General features: G+C 42.6%; 1 protein-coding gene across 1 annotated transcript in view; it reads right to left on the reverse strand.

Annotated features, from left to right (window-relative positions):
• Positions 1-2,776: 2,776 nt before the first annotated feature.
• LOC141111664 (vomeronasal type-2 receptor 26-like) overlaps positions 2,777-17,533 on the reverse strand; it is a 53,789-nt gene continuing 39,032 nt past the window's right edge. The window contains exons 8-9 of the mRNA XM_073603813.1: positions 16,415-17,305; positions 2,777-2,940 (exon numbers count right to left, since the gene is read on the reverse strand). Coding sequence (XP_073459914.1) covers positions 2,777-2,940; positions 16,415-17,305 — 1,055 coding nt within the window. The remainder of the gene's footprint in view (positions 2,941-16,414; positions 17,306-17,533) is intronic.

Below are 17,533 nucleotides of genomic sequence, written 5' to 3' on the forward strand. Positions count from 1 at the left end.
ACTTATCACTGTCTCTACCAGATGGGTGACCTGCCCCTACACTAGGGGAGAATGTAAATTAAAGTGTGTGTTTAGTATCACTTTTTAAAAGACTCTGCCTCATCCAAGATAGGTCCAATTGGATAGCTTCCCCAGTGACTCAGGAAAACATAGAGGGAACATGTTCCTTTTGACTTACTCTCCTGATGCTCTGCAGCCTCCTTGCAACCTTCCCATCTCCACATGTATTATGTTCAAAGGGCATGTTTGCTAATTGTTCTTGGCTGCAGTTAGTGTTTTATATAGTGTCATATATAAAATAAATGTATTTATTTGATTACCATCCGCTGTAGGTGATTGGTAGCCCTCTGTGATCCAGGTCCCATTCATTTTATTAAAAGTCATCCTTTTAGTCACAGATCCCCCTTTCCCTCTTTTCTTGAAGGTCCTCTCTGACATGACATGTTAGTCAAGGTAAATTTACAAAACATAAAAAATATATATATATAAAAAGTGATGGTGAGTGACAAAATGGTAATGTGGGACATGCCCTAACCTTTAACTAAAGAAAAGGGGTTGCTTTAACCAGCAGATATTGAACCAGTGGAGGTGCCAAGCTGGAAAATACATGTTGAGCATGTGGGGATTGAAGGTGATGCAATTTGAGAAAAATTCTGGACAGCCGCACTCCAAAAAATAGCCTTTATTAATCAAAAGGAATCAAAAAATACATGCCACAGCAGAATGGACAGAAGACTGATGCGTTTCACACTGTCAAACAGTGCTTAATCATGATTAAGCACTGTTTGATAGTGTGAAACGCGTCAGTTCTTCTGTCCATTCTGCTGTGGCATGTATTTTTTGATTCCTTTTGACGAATAAAGGCTATTTTTTGGAGTGCGGCTGTTCAGCATTTTTCTCAAATTTCATTGCAATATGCATTGCCAGCAACTGTGGCTTCCAAACTAGAGGAGAGGTTTACTTCAATCTGATCTGCCTGGAGTGGTGACATCCCTTTACTGGCTTGGGAAGGTGGTAAGGAGGGTGTTGGTGAGTGCTGCTTTGAATTTAAGGCTGGGTTCACACTTATGACAGGAGACTGTGACCGGTCGGTCACACAGCTCCGGGGCGGCCACGGCCTGCACTGTAGAAGGATCCTGTGTGTCTTTGGCTTTGTTGCTGTAATGTGATTGGCTGATTTGTGTTACCAAGCAATTGAACAGGTGTACTTAATAAATAGGCCGGTGAGTGTATATTAGATTTTATTTCTCTATTCTTATCTTTATTTTCTTTTTTAATCTATTTAGAATATTATGAATGAAATAGTTTGTTTTAATGTTTTTTTATTGCTTACTAATACAAATATATGTTTTTATTTATGTATTTATTTATTTATTAAGGTAGGACCCTTCAGGTCTAAACCTTTCCGATGCTCTGAAATTGTAATTACATATATTTTTTTAATCTTTAATGTCATTACCTTTAGTAAGCAAAAGTTTTTTCATTAGCACTGTGTACATAGGTTTATAATGGCCGCTAATGTGTTGTTATGGTGAGTTAGGGATGAGACTGTCATGCCCGCCCCCACCAGTGCTTACTAATCCCTACAGCAAGAGGGATCAGGCTTGTCCCCAGACAAGCCTGAGGAAGGAGAACGCATGCTCCCAACGTGCACCACGCCTCGGATCCAGCAGCCACGCCATCTCCGCTGACAGAGTGTACCCACGTGCACAGCCCAGAAGCACTGAGAGCCATCAGCACTGACACCTCTACCGGCTGCATCTCGGCAGTGGCACTGATCCTGGGAGCGGAGGAACCCTCTATGATTTTTAAAAGTGCAGCACACTTATTTTCTTGTGAGTGTCTCTCCTTTGTTTTATCCTTATAAAATGATGAATGCTGCACTTAGATGGCACTGCTTGATTTCCTCTTGATTTTAAAGGTTTCACTCTGGGGAAGGACAGGCAGTATGACCACAGGATTGTATGCTTCATTGTTTAATGAAGTTAAATAAGTTTCCCTCTAAATGTGTAGGCCCCACAAATTTAAGTCCATCATTTTTACATAGACATTTACTTTTTTGCATAGCTGTCTCTGTCTGTGAGTGCTTGACCAAGATAGGGTTGCAGCCTCCCTGGCAATCTAGGAATGAATGTCAAATGGTGGCAATTTAAACTGTATCATATTTTTCACTGTAAATGTAATTTTTTATTGTAGCACTTCCTACAGCAAGAATAATAATAATTTAAAAAAAAAAAAAAACTTTCATTCTGGTATAGATTTTAAGGGGATTCCACACACAAAAAAAAAATATGTTGAGGTTCCTCTAAAAAACCATACCAGTCTCTTAATCCTAGCATGCAGCCTGGCTGACCAGGAAAGAGGGGAGAGCGGCATGTAGCCTCCCTTCCTGAACCATACCAGATCACATGCCCTTAACATAAGTACCCACTGGCAAAGCACCCTGTCCCCATGTTGTTGAGGACAAGGGCCTCTTCCTTTCAACCTTTACCCCTTCCCCTACTTCTCATCAAAGTCTCTCCTTACATCAGAATCCCCATCAGAGTTCCTCTCACATCAGAGACCCCCCATCACATTCCCCCTTACATTGGGTCAAAGCAGAGGCAATAGGCAGTCTCAGCTCATCTGAATTCTCAATCTGTGTACAGGGATAGGCCACTGACCCAAGCTGCAGGCCATATCAATTATTGTAGTGGGATTAATGTGGCCCACAGGGCTGTAGTTCGGGGAACCCTGCCTTACAGGTATGAGTCTCAATAGACTTTTATTTTTTTGTTCAAGTTACATACTTTACACAGAACATGCTAGTGACATTCGGCTTCTCATGGCTCCTGTAATCGGCCATGAGACAGTTGACAGTGAAGACTCCTCCAATGATGATGTCTCCATCCTGAACATATTCATAATCCTCATATGCTGGTATAATCTGCAGCTGACAAGCTGGTGATGAAGTGCAGATACAATGCGGGCATAATATTAAACATAGAAATAAAATAAGCCACATCGTTTTATAAATGAAATGTTTGCATAGATCTGAACAAATGCCGAGCAAGAAATCTGTACACCACATTACATGGTGTGAGCTGCCGTGTCTGATGGTGCAGCAGGTCAGAGCCCTCTGTGCTCTCTTTATAAAGATGAGTAGTGCAGAGATTTAAAACTTCGAGTTTATTTGGTTGTAGTAAAGAGGAAAATAGGTCTATGTATTTTCGTTGCCTGACGTTGCCTGAAAAGATTTTCTAATAAAAAAGTTAAAGCATTTTCTATTAAAATATGAAATGTGATGAAAGCCACCTGATGCTCTCAAAGGTTCACTACATTATGATAACAAAAGAAACAATGCAAATAATATTGGAATTATTTACAGTCAAGTCAATCAGTAGGTCGTCTATGCCCATTGTGTAGATGATTGTTAAGGTCAGGCTCTGCCAAGTGACTGGGATACATCAGAATTGAAACTGCCTTTCCAACATCAAAGTCTCAGATTTTTGTAAGGGGTTTCCAGAAAGTTCAGATATAGGAGGGTTAGTAACTCAGGCCATATCTATGGCTCACCATTATACAGTTCAACATCAGAAGAGGAACTCAAGAGCCTCTCTATTTACAGTAGCTCAGGGCACTGCACTAGGGGTTGAAACTCCACCAGGCCAGGATTCTGCATCCTTGAGTGGCCAGTTTATTTCAAGGAAACACAAGAGCTTTACTCCATCACAGTGCCCTCCCTTGTATAGGCCAATTACTCTATCCCTGTACAGCCCATTAGCAGTCTCACTCACTCTTCATCCCAGCGCATTACAAAAACATAATGGCCAGTTAGGTTCAGGTTGTATTGCAACAGTTTTAATTCAACATTACTTGCTGGCAAACACTCTTGTTGTGATAAGGAGGCATTTCCAACATGATGGCTTAGGATAAGTCTCAATAAAATGAATATCTTCCATAATCTCTAGCCCTTGGATGCTCACCATGATACAGGTGATAAATGAATGTCTTAAAATCACCCTAACCTGGCACTATATGCCGCCTTGACCTGGCTCTATATATCACCCTAACCTGGCACTATATACCACCTCACTCTTCATCCCAGCACATTAAAAAAACATAATGGCCAGTTAGGTTCAGGTTGTATTGCAACAGTTTTAATTCATTACTTGCTGGCAAACACTCTTGTTGTGATAAGGAGGCATTTCCAACATGATGGCTTAGGATAAGTCTCAATAAAATGAATATCTTCCATAATCTCTAGCCCTTGGATGCTCACCATGATACAGGTGATAAATGAATGGCTTAAAAGATGGAACTGTCCTTTCTGTCCCCAAAAAGACTCTCCACCACTAAGGGTTAAGTCCTTCCCAGCATAGGTATTCACAGAGTCACAGTCTCTATGCTACTACAACTCTGTCTCCTCCTCTCCATTGCCCCTTTCTGTGGGGGTCCCCCAAGGCTCGGTTCTTGGACCCCTTCTCTTCTCTATCTACACCTCCTCCCTTGGTCACTTAATAACTGCCCACGGCTTCCAATACCACTTATACGCTGATGACACCCAAATCTATCTGTCTACTCCTCACCTCACTCCTTCAGTTTCCTCTCGCATTACTAACTTACTAACTGACATATCAGCATGGATGTCGCACCACTTCCTTAAACTAAATCTCTCTAAAACTGAGCTATTAATATTCCCCCCCGCCCGTGCACCCCTCTATGACTTTTCCATCAAAATCAACAATGCAACCATCAGTCCCTCCCCTCACGCCAGGGTACTAGGTGTAATCCTAGACTCTGACTTGTCATTTCAGCCTCAAATCCAATCGCTGTCAAAAGTTTGTAGAATTCACCTCCATAACATCTCTAAAATTCGCCCTTTTTTAACAAATGAAACCACCAAGCTCCTCATTCACTCCCTTGTTATCTCTCGTCTTGACTATTGCAACTCCCTTCTCATTGGCCTACCGCTCCATAGGCTATCCCCTCTTCAGTCTATCATGAATGCTGCTGCCAGACTTATCCACCTTACCAACCGCTCAGTGTCTGCCAACCCTCTACTTCAGTCCCTACACTGGCTCCCAATCACCCAGCAAATTAAATTCAAAATTCTAACAACAACATACAAAGCCATTCACAATTCTGCCCCAAGCTACATCACTAATCTTGTCTCCAAATATCACCCAAATCGACCTCTCCGCTCTTCTCAAGACCTCCTGCTTTCAAGCTCTCTCATCTCCTCCTCCCATGCTCGTCTCCAGGATTTCTCCAGAGCCTCTCCCATCCTCTGGAACTCGCTACCTCCATCTATCCGTCTATCCCCTACTCTTGCTACCTTCAGGCAATCCCTGAAAACTCATCTCTTCAGGAAAGCCTATCACGTCTCCAACTAATCTCCTACCACTTCCACCAGCTCATTCCCCACAGTTACAACCTTTTGTACTACCTGCCCCACCCTATTAGATTGTAAGCTCTTCTGAGCAGGGCCCTCTTAATCCTATTGTATTGTATTGTATTATAACTGTATTGTCTCCCTTTTATATTGTAAAGCGCTGCATAAACTGTTGGCGCTATATAAATCCTGAATAATAATAATAATAATAATAATACTTTGGGGGTTTGTCTGGCATCCCATGTGCCCTGTGCCCTTCTCCCCATTTCCCTCCAAAAGACTAAAAGAGCAGCAACATGCACCTGTGGCCCTCAAATGATTCCTCTTGCCCTTTCTGCTTTCTCATTAAGGAACCCCTTCTAATGTAGCATTTTATTATATTAATGGGAAACCTTTGTCTTTAAAAGGCAAAGGTTCCCTAAAGATAGCTGCCCAGAGAATACTGCAGAGTTCAAGACCAAACACGACTATGCGATAGTGTACAGAAGACAAATTGGTAAGGTAATGTGTGCACAGTGGCGTACCAGGGGGTGGACCGCCCCGGGTGACACACATTGGGGGAGTCAGGCACTGCCCAGGGACACCAGGTGTATCTGGGGCCCCTGCACTTTCCCTGTCATTCCAGGTTTGATCGTTGATCGGATCAGCAGAGAGCCCAGTGGTGTGGGGGAGGCTGTATGTAACACCCCCCTGTCATCTCATCAAGTTAGGCTGTCCCTCGGGGATGTTCACTATCTTCCGAGGCAGCCAGAGGTGGTGGGCGGGGTTGGGGTGTGGCTGCCTCCTCCACTCCTCCTAAAGACTCCTCCCCTCAGGCTGACCCCCTCGCAGTTAAAGAAGAAAGAGGAGGAGAGACCACACACCACAGCAGCCCAGGAATCACCACGCTGACCAGGCTCTATATACCACCCTCCCTGACCTGTCTCTATATAACACCTTGACCTGGCTCTATATATCACCCTAACCTGGCACTATATATCACCCTGACCTGGCACTAAATACCACTCTAACCGGTCTCTATATACCACCCTGACCTGGCTCTATATACCACCCTGACCTGGCGCTATATACCACCCTGACCTGATACTATATACCACCCTGACCTGGCTCTATATACCACCCTAACCTGTCTCTATATACCACCCTAACATGGCACTATATACCACCCTGACCTGGCACTATATACCACCCTAACCTGTCTCTATATACCACCCTGACCAGGCTCTATATACCATCCTGACCTGGCACTATATACCACCCTAACCTGATACTATATACCACCCTGACTTGGCTTTATATACCACCCTGACCTGTCTCTATATACCACCTTGACCTGGCTCTATATATCACCCTAACCTGGCACTATATACTACAATGACCTGGAACTATAAACAACCCTGTCCTGCCTCTACATATCACCCTAACCTGTCTCTATATACCACCCTGACCTGTCTCTATTTACCACCCTGACCTGGCTCTATATATTATCCTAACCTGGCACTATATACCACCATGACCTGGCACTATATACCACCACCCTGACCTGGCACTATATACCACTCTGACCTTGCAGTATATACCACCCTAACCTGACACTTTATACCACCCTAAACCAGGACTATATCACCTAACCTGCCAGTATACTACTCTAAAGTCACTTGAAGTCGATGTGTGGTGCGCTGCCTGTCTGCCTGGGGGGAGGTGCCAGATATGGGATCCGCCCCAGGTTCCAAGTGCTCTAGGTACGCCCCTGTGTGTGCACCAGGGTTATATTATGTTGAGTCTCTATCAAGTTTTGATTTCACTCCATGCAATATTTTGTTATCAGGCTGTAAAACAATGGGCATTGGGAAATAGTGATACAATGAGAAAAATGGCAGGGGCTATAAAACTAAAAACACTTAAGCGGTCCTCAGCACACTCCTTAGACCCTTTAATTCCTTACCTCATTTCAGTATATGCCCATCTCAAGGACAAGAAAACATGGCTAAAGATGGCTGTATCTGCAGCTAAACAGCTCTCAATTTATATAACCATTGCAGATTACTAAGTGACATTCATGACAGCTAATGACCTTATTACATCTATATAAAATATTTATTTTTCTGTAAATTTGTTTGCACCATTTTTCTATTTTTCTTTGAAAGCAATATTATAAAAAGTTTAAACGTAAACTGTAACCGCTTGGGGAGTTGGGGTGTGGCTGCCTCCTCCACTCCTCCTACAGACTCCTCCCCTCAGGCTGACCCCCTCTCGCAGCTAAAGAAGAAAGAGGAGGAGAGACCACACGCCACAGCAGCCCGGGAATCTTCAAACATGCTGTAAGTGACTGAGCAATGCACACTGTGACTATATGCAGACCTAATCTGTCTCTACAATACCACCCTAACCTGGCACTATATAACATCCTGACCTGCTCTATATATCACCCTAAGCTGGCACTATATACCACCCTGACCTGGCTCTATATATCACCCTAAGCTGGCACTATATACCACCCTGACCTGGATCTATATATCACCCTAACTTGGCAATATACCACCCTTACCTGGCTCTATATATCTCCCTAACCTGGCACTAAATACCACCCTGACCTGGCACTATATACCACCTTGACCTGGCTCTATATATCACCCTAACCTGGCACTATATACCATCTTGACCTGACTCTATATATCACCCTAACCTGGCTTTATATGTCACCCTAACCTGGCACTATACACCACTGTGACCTGGCTCTATATATCACAGTAACCTGGCACTATATACCACCCTGACCTGGCTCTATATATCACTCTAACCTGTCTCTATATACCACCCTGACCTGTCTCTATATACCACTCTGACCTGGCTCTATATATCACCCTAACCTGACACTATATACCACCCAGACCTGGCTCTATATATAACCCTGACCTGGCTCTATATATCACCCTAACCTGGCACTATATGCCACCTTGACCTGGCTCTCTATATGACCCTAACCTGGCACTATATACAACCCTGATCGGTCTCTATATATCACCCTAACCTGGCACTGTATACCACCCTGACCTGGCTCTATATATCACCCTAACCTGGCACTATATACCACCCTGACCTGGATCTATATATCACCCTAACCTGGCACTATATACCACCCTAAAATGACACTATATACAACCCTGACCTGGCTCTACATATCACCCTAACCTGGCACTATATACCACCTTGACCTGGCACTATATGCCACCCTGACCTGGCTCTATATATCACCCTAACCTGGCACTATATACCACCCTGACCTTACTCTATATATCACCATAAGCTGGCACTATATACCATCCTAACATGTCTCTATATACCAAAATGACCTGGCTCTATATACAACTCAGACCTGGCGCTATATACCACCCTGACCTGGCACTATATACCACCGTGACCTGGCACTATATACCACCCTGACCTGACACTATATACCAACCTGACCTGGCTCTATATACCACCCAGACATGTCTCTATATACTACCCTGACCTGGCTCTTTATATCACCCTAACCTGGCTCTATATATCACCCTAACCTGGCACTATATACCACCTTGACTTGGCTCTATATATCACCCTAACCTGGCACTATATACCACCCTAACCTGTCTCTATATACCACCCTGACCTAACACTTTATACCACCCTGACCTGGCTCTAAATACCACCCTGACCTGGCTCTATATACCACCTTGACCTGGCTCTATATATCACCCTAACCTGGCACTATATACCACCCGGACTTGGCTCTATATACCACCCTGACTTGTCTCTAAATATCACCCTGACCTGGTTCTATATATCATCCTAACCTGGCACTATATACCACCCTGACCTGGCACTATATATCACCATGACCTGGCTCTATATATCACCCTAACCTGGCACTATATACCACCTTGACCTGGCTCTATATGTCACCCTAACCTTGCACTACATACCACCCTAACCTGTCTCTATATACCATCCTAACCTGACACTATATACCAGCAGACTTGGCTCTATATACCACCCTGACTTGTCTTTAAATATCACCCTGGTCTGGCTCTATATATCACCCTAACCTGGCACTATGTACACCACCCTGACCTGGCACTATATATCACCCTGACTATGGCTCTATATATCACCTTAACCTGACTCTATATACAACCCTGACCTGGCTCTATATATCACCCTAACCTGGCACTACATACCACCTTGACCTGGCTCTATATATCACCCGAACCTGGCACTATATATCACCCTAACCTGGCACTATATACAACCCTGACCTGGCTCTATATATCACCCTAACCTAGCACTTTATACCACCTTGACCTGGCTCTATGTATAACCCTTACCTGGCACTATACACCACCCTAACCTGCCTCTATATACCAACCTGACCTGGCTCTATATACCACCCTGACCTGGCACTATATATCACCCGGACCTGACACTATATACCACCCTGACCTGGCTCTATATACCACCCTGACCTTTCTCTATATACTACCTTGACCTGGCTCTATATATCACCCGAACCTGGCACTATATACCACCCTGACCTGAAACTATATATCACCCTAACCTGACACTATATACCACCTTGATCTGGCTCTATATATCACCCTAAACTGGCACTATATACGACCCTTATCTGGCTCTATATATCACGCTAACCTGGCACTATATACCACCCTGACCTGTAACTATATACCACCATGACCTGGCACTATATACCACCCTGACCTGGCTCTATACATCACCCTAACCTGGTACTATATACCACCTTGACCCGGCTCTATATATCACCCTAACCTGGCATTATATACCACCCTAACCTGTCTCTATATACCACCCTGACCTGGCTCTATATACAACCCTGACCTGACATGATATACCACCCTGACCTGACACTATATACCACCCTTACCTGGCTCTATATACCACCCTGACCTGTCTTTATATACCGCCCTGACCTGTCTCTATATACCACCCTGACCTGTCTCTATATACCACTCTGACCTGGCTCTATATATCACCCTAACCTGACACTATATACCACCCAGACCTGGCTCTATATATAACCCTGACCTGGCTCTATATATCACCCTAACCTGGCACTATATGCCACCTTGACCTGGCTCTCTATATGACCCTAACCTGGCACTATATACAACCCTGATCGGTCTCTATATATCACCCTAACCTGGCACTATATACCACCCTGACCTGGCTCTATATATCACCCTAACCTGGCACTATATACCACCCTGACCTGGATCTATATATCACCCTAACCTGGCACTATAAACCACCCTAAAATGGCATTATATACCACCCTGACCTGGCTCTACATATCACCCTAACCTGGCACTATATACCACCTTGACCTGGCTCTATATACCACCCTGACCTGGCTCTATATATCACCCTAACCTGGCACTATATACCACCCTGACCTTGCTCTATATATCACCATAAGCTGGCACTATATACCATCCTAACATGTCTCTATATACCAAAATGACCTGGCTCTATATACAACTCAGACCTGGCGCTATATACCACCCTGACCTGACACTATATACCTCCCTGACCTAGCTCTATATACCACCCTTACCTGTCTCTATATATTACCCTAACCTGGCACTATATACCACCGTGACCTGGCACTATATACCACCCTGACCTGACACTATATACCACCCTGACCTCGCTCTATATACCACCCAGACATGTCTCTATATACCACCCTGACCTGGCTCTATATATCACCCTAAGCTGGCTCTATATATCACCCTAACCTGGCATTATATACAACCCTGACCTGGCTCTATATATCACCCTATCCTGGCACTATATACCACCTTGACTTGGCTCTATATATCACCCTAACCTGGCACTATATACCACCCTAACCTGTCTCTATATACCACCCTGACCTAACACTTTATACCACCCTGACCTGGCTCTATATACCACCCTGACCTGGCTCTATATACCACCTTGACCTGGCTCTATATATCACCCTAACCTGGCACTATATACCACCCGGACTTGGCTCTATATACCACCCTGACTTGTCTCTAAATATCACCCTGACCTGGTTCTATATATCATCCTAACCTGGCACTATATACCACCCTGACCTGGCACTATATATCACCATGACCTGGCTCTATATATCACCCTAACCTGGCACTATATACCACCTTGACCTGGCTCTATATGTCACCCTAACCTTGCACTACATACCACCCTAACCTGTCTCTATATACCATCCTAACCTGACACTATATACCAGCAGACTTGGCTCTATATACCACCCTGACTTGTCTCTAAATATCACCCTGGTCTGGCTCTATATATCACCCTAACCTGGCACTATGTACACCACCCTGACCTGGCACTATATATCACCCTGACTATGGCTCTATATATCACCTTAACCTGACTCTATATACAACCCTGACCTGGCTCTATATATCACCCTAACCTGGCACTACATACCACCTTGACCTGGCTCTATATATCACCTGAACCTGGCACTATATACAACCCTGACCTGGCTCTATATATCACCCTAACCTAGCACTTTATACCACCTTGACCTGGCTCTATGTATCACCCTTACCTGGCACTATATACCACCCTAACCTGCCTCTATATACCAACCTGACCTGGCTCTATATACCACCCTGACCTGGCACTATATAACACCCGGACCTGACACTATATACCACCCTGACCTGGCTCTATATACCACCCTGACCTTTCTCTATATACTACCTTGACCTGGCTCTATACATCACCCTAACCTGGCACTATATACCACCCTGACCTGAAACTATATATCACCCTAACCTGACACTATATACCACCTTGATCTGGCTCTAAACTGACACTATATACCACCCTGACCTGGCTCTATATACCACCCTGACCTGGCACCACCCTGGCCTGGCACTATATACCACCCTGACCTGGCACTATATACCACACTGACCTGGCTCTATACATCACCCTGACCTGGCACTATATACCACCTTGACCTGGCTCTATATATCACCCTAACCTGGCATTGTATACCACGCTAACCAGTCTCTATATACCACCCTGACCTGGCTCTATATACAACCCTGACTTGGCACTATATACCACCCTAACCTGACACTATATACCACCCTGACCTGGCACTATATACCACCTTGACCTTGCTCTATATATCACCATAACCTGGCACTATATACGACCCTGACCTGGCTCTATATTTCACCCTAACCTGGCACTATATACCACCTTGACCTGGCTCTATATATCACCCTAACCTGGCACTATATACCACCCTGACCTGGCTCTATATATCACCCTAACCTGGCACTATATACCACCCTGACCTGACTCTATATACCACCCTGACCTGGCTCTACATATCACCCTAACTTGGCACTATATACCATCTTGACCTGGCTCTATATATCACCCTAACTTGGCACTATATACCATCTTGACCTGGCTCTATATATCACCCTAACTTGGCACTATATACCATCTTGACCTGGCTCTATATATCACCCTAAGCTGGCACTATATACCGCCCTGACCTGGCTCTATACATCACCCTAACCTGGCACTATATACCACCTTGACCTGGCTCTATATATTACCCTAACCTGGCACTATATAACACCACCCTGACCTAGCACTATATAACATCACCCTGACCTGGCACTATATACCACCCTAACCTGATACTATATACCGCCCTAACCTGGCACTATATACCACCCTAACCTGTTATATCACCAAACCTGCCAGTATACTACTCTAACTTCACTTGAAGTCGACGTGTGGTGCGCTGCCCACCCACCTGGAGGGGGGGCCAGATATAAGGTCTATCCTGGGGTCCAAATGCTCTAGGTACACCCCTGTGTGTGCACCAGGGTTATATTATGTTCAGTCTCTATCAAGTTTTGATTTCACTCTATGCAATATTTTGTTGTCAGGTTGTAAAACAATGGGCATTGGGAAATATTGATACAATGAGAAAAATGGCACTGAGGTAGAAGCTATTGAACTAAAAACACTTAAGCAACCCTCAGCACACTCCTTAGACTCTTTAATTCCCTACCTCATTTCTGTATATGCCCATCTCAAGAACAAGAAAAAATGGCTAAAGATGTCTGTATCTGCAGTTCAACAGCTCTCAATCTATAAAACCATTCCAGATTACTAAGTGACATTCATGACAGCTAATGACCTTATTACATCGGTACTTTTTCACATTTAATCTATATAAAATATTTATTTTTCTGTAAATTTGTTTGCACTTGTTTCTATTTTTGTTTTAAAATAATATCATAAAAAGTTTTAGCTGAAACATAAACTGTAACCGCTTGTTGAAAGTAAACTGAATATATACAGCGGCAATGTGGCTCTCCTGTGCAGGATCACGTACCTGTACGTGATCCTGCACTGCCGGGTCTGGGGCACGCAAGACCTGTTTCTTCTGTTGTTGAACACAGTGGGAGCCAATCCGGAGACTTGATCTCTGCCGGTATCTAACAATCGTTCGGAACAGAAGCAGAGCGACGGTCTCTATGTTAACAAGGCAGGCTGCCGTTTTTATCAGTAGGGAAGGTAGTGATCCTGTGCTCCAGAAACATGAATCTCTGCTTTCCCATAGTACAAGCACCTCCCAGTAACCAAGCACATTTTAGGCACACATGTAACCCCATTTATCACTCCCTTCCTTGCCAGTGCCTGTACATGATTTCGTGCACAGGGTCTGGGGCGCACGTGCGCGCTGCCTGTGACCCACTCCAACTGTGATTGGACACAATGGGAGCAAATCAGCGGGTTCACTAGTTCTGAGGAGAGGCAGAATGGTGGTCTGTCTATGTAAACAAGGCAGACCACCGTTCTGCCAGAGGGGAAAATGGAGGTCTTGTGTTTCTGCTAAGCAGAAACACGGATCTCTCTCTTTCACCAGTCAAAGCACCTCCCCCCACAGTTGGAACCCCCCTAGGGACATTTTGATCGCCCCCGATGTTAACTCCTTCCCTGCCAGTGGCATTAGTACAATGACAAAGCATTTTTATTTTAGCACTGATCACTGAATTGGTGTCACTAGTCCCCAAAAAGTGTCAAAAGTAGGGATGCACCTATACCATTTTTTTTACAATGAGTACAAGTACCGATACCTTTTTTTAGCACTCGTCGATACCAATTACCGATACCTACCACAACTGTTTTGTTTTAACTTCAGCTGTCAGCAATGGTACAAAGCATTACGAAGTTATTTACAAATGAAATAAATAGATTTTTTTTTTAATTTAGAGCTTTTTCAATGTGAAATGTGTAAATATATGTTAAAATATATGTGTAAAAATATTTACTAACAAAGCAAACAAAAAAAAGTTTTAATTTTTTTATCATTTATAAAATAGATGTGAACAAAAGAAAAAAACAAGGAAAATAATCATCCATTAAATGGAGGAGAATAGGGAGTTAATTAAGGCTGATTAGAGTAATCTAAGGGTTATTAAGGGGTTAATCAGAGGAACCTTTGTTCATCCTTTTGATCTGCAGATGAAGAAACAGAAATATACAAAAAGAAACAATGTTTCTTTTTACTTTAGTGTTTCAGGGCTGAGCAATGTTGCTAATAAACATTGCCAGCTGCTTTTTTTTTTTTGACAGCTCCAATTAGTGGACTTCTTTAACACTGGGGATACCCACCGAAGAGAGCCGAGCCTGAGAGTATCGGTTTCAGGTATCGGTGCATTTGCATGAGTACCGATACCGATACTGATAATAGTATTGGTGCAACCCTAGTCAAAAGTGTCAATTAGGTATCTGATTTCTACGCTGCAAAGTCGCAGTCCCACTAAAAATCGCTGATTGCCGCCATTACCGGTTAAAAAAAAAATTTCACTAAAATACCAAATAGTTTGTAGACGCGATAACTTTTGCAAAATCGCTGTTGCGCTATAAGTTGCTGATAATCGCCATTAATGCTAAAATAAATAAATAAATCTATCCCATAGTCTGTAGACGCTATAACTTTTGCTCAATATATGGTTATTGGGAATTTTTTTTTTTACCAAAAAAATGTAGCAGAGTACATATTGGCCTAAACTGATGAAGAAATTAGATTTTTTACATTTTTTTATTGGATGTGTTTTAGAGCAGAAAGTAAAAAAAAAATTGTTTTTTTTTCAAAGTTGTTGCTAATTTTTTGTTTATAGTGCAAAAAATAAAAACCACAGAGGTGATCAAATACCACCAAAAGAAAGCTCTATTTGTGGGGAGAAAAAAGGACATCAATATTATTTGGGTACATTGTCGCACGACTGCGCATTTGTCAGTTAAAGTGTAACGCAGTGCTGTATCGCAAAAAATGACCTGGTCAGGAAGGGGGGGTAAACCTTCTGGGGCTGAAGTGGTTAAAGGAAGTGTATTAGGGTGCTGGTAGCTATTTGTCTTGATATAAAGTATAAAAATCTATGGCAAAAAAATGATAACAAGCAGAACAACAAAACAAAGCAAAAAAAAGAACAAACCGACAGCTAGAACAAAAGAAAGTAGACTAGGCATATCTCACTTACATATCCATATTGTTGTTGTGTTTATATATGTACCAGAAAAATTACATGTTAATAAATACAGCTTTGTATTAATTTGTGCCTTTTATATCTGTATGGAGTTTAAACTTTAGGTTTTATGGTACCAGTATAATGTTTGTGTCTTATGGCCACATTTGTATTTCTTTATTTTTGTGTTTCTAATGGTTTGGAAACATTCATATCTTGATGATTAGATTATTCATTAAAACTTTGAACTACATTTGTTTTTTTTTTGTTTTTGAATGATGTTTTGTTACACTATATACTGTATAGGAAATAGATCAGCTATTTTATTTTTTTGCAACCTCGGGCTAATTTAAAAAAAGTAATGTAACATTTACATAACTGTCTACATTTTTTGATGTCCTAAAATAAAATAAAGTTTATATATTTCCCTTACTGTGCAGATAGCCTTTTGTATTCAGTTCTGGCCTACAGAGAATTATAAAGCATTTTGTAAGAAATATACCGTATAAGAGACCATTATTGGAAATCAGTATAGCGAATATCTCCACAGCCACCGTGTATTTCCCTTTGGTGCTCAGATAGGCCGGGATCATGGCAATCCAGACACTGCAGAACACCAGCATGCTGAAGGTGATGTATTTGGCTTCATTAAAAGTGTCCGGTAATGTCCTGGCAAAAAAAGCTATAACAAAACTGACAGCAGCCAGGATCCCCATATAACCCAGGACAGAGTAGAACCCAATAACTGACCCTTCATTACACTGAATGATGATCTTCTCCTGGTAGGAGTGTGTGTCCAATTCCTGGAAGGGAGGAGAGATGGACAACCAACTAATACAGATTATAACCTGAATAGAAGAACAAGCTAAGACTATACAGGTGGGCAGTTTTACTCCAATCCATTTCTTCCACATGTTGTTGGGTTTGGTGGCTTTGAAGGCAATGCAAACCATAATTGTCTTGGCCAATACAGAAGATACGGCTATTGTAAAAAGCATTCCAAAAGAAATTTGGCGTAGCAAGCAGGTTACATCCACAGGACGACCCAGAAAGAGGAACACACAGAGGAAACCCAACATGATGGAGACCAGGAGGACAAAGCTGAGGCTCTTGTTATTGGCTTTCACAATTGGTGTGTCCTGGTGTAAAATAAAAATGACGAGAACTAGAACAGTCTTCCCAAAACACAACAGTGAGAAGGTTATAAAAACTAGTGAGATTTTGTCATGAGTGAAGGAAAGAAATTCTACTTGTTTGGGAATACAGCGAGTTCTGTTCTCATTTGGCCATTCATGTTTGGGGCATTTCATGCAGTTTTCACTATCTGGAAAACAAAATTAAATCAGTGAACACTGTGATCACTTACAGGATATCTTGTCTTGGTTTACTTGTATGGGTGTAATCAGATATTAATATTTGTCAAATATCTAATAAAAAAAATAAAAATCTAGAGTTAGAGTTCTGTCTTTTAAAGCGGGAGTCTGGCGACCAATCTTTTTTTTTTTTTTTTTTTTTAGGTCATTGAGACACTTTGCTAACCCCAAAATAATAC

This window comes from Aquarana catesbeiana, linkage group LG11 (assembly GCF_042186555.1).
Source record: "Aquarana catesbeiana isolate 2022-GZ linkage group LG11, ASM4218655v1, whole genome shotgun sequence".
In the NCBI taxonomy this organism is placed as follows: domain Eukaryota; kingdom Metazoa; phylum Chordata; class Amphibia; order Anura; family Ranidae; genus Aquarana; species Aquarana catesbeiana.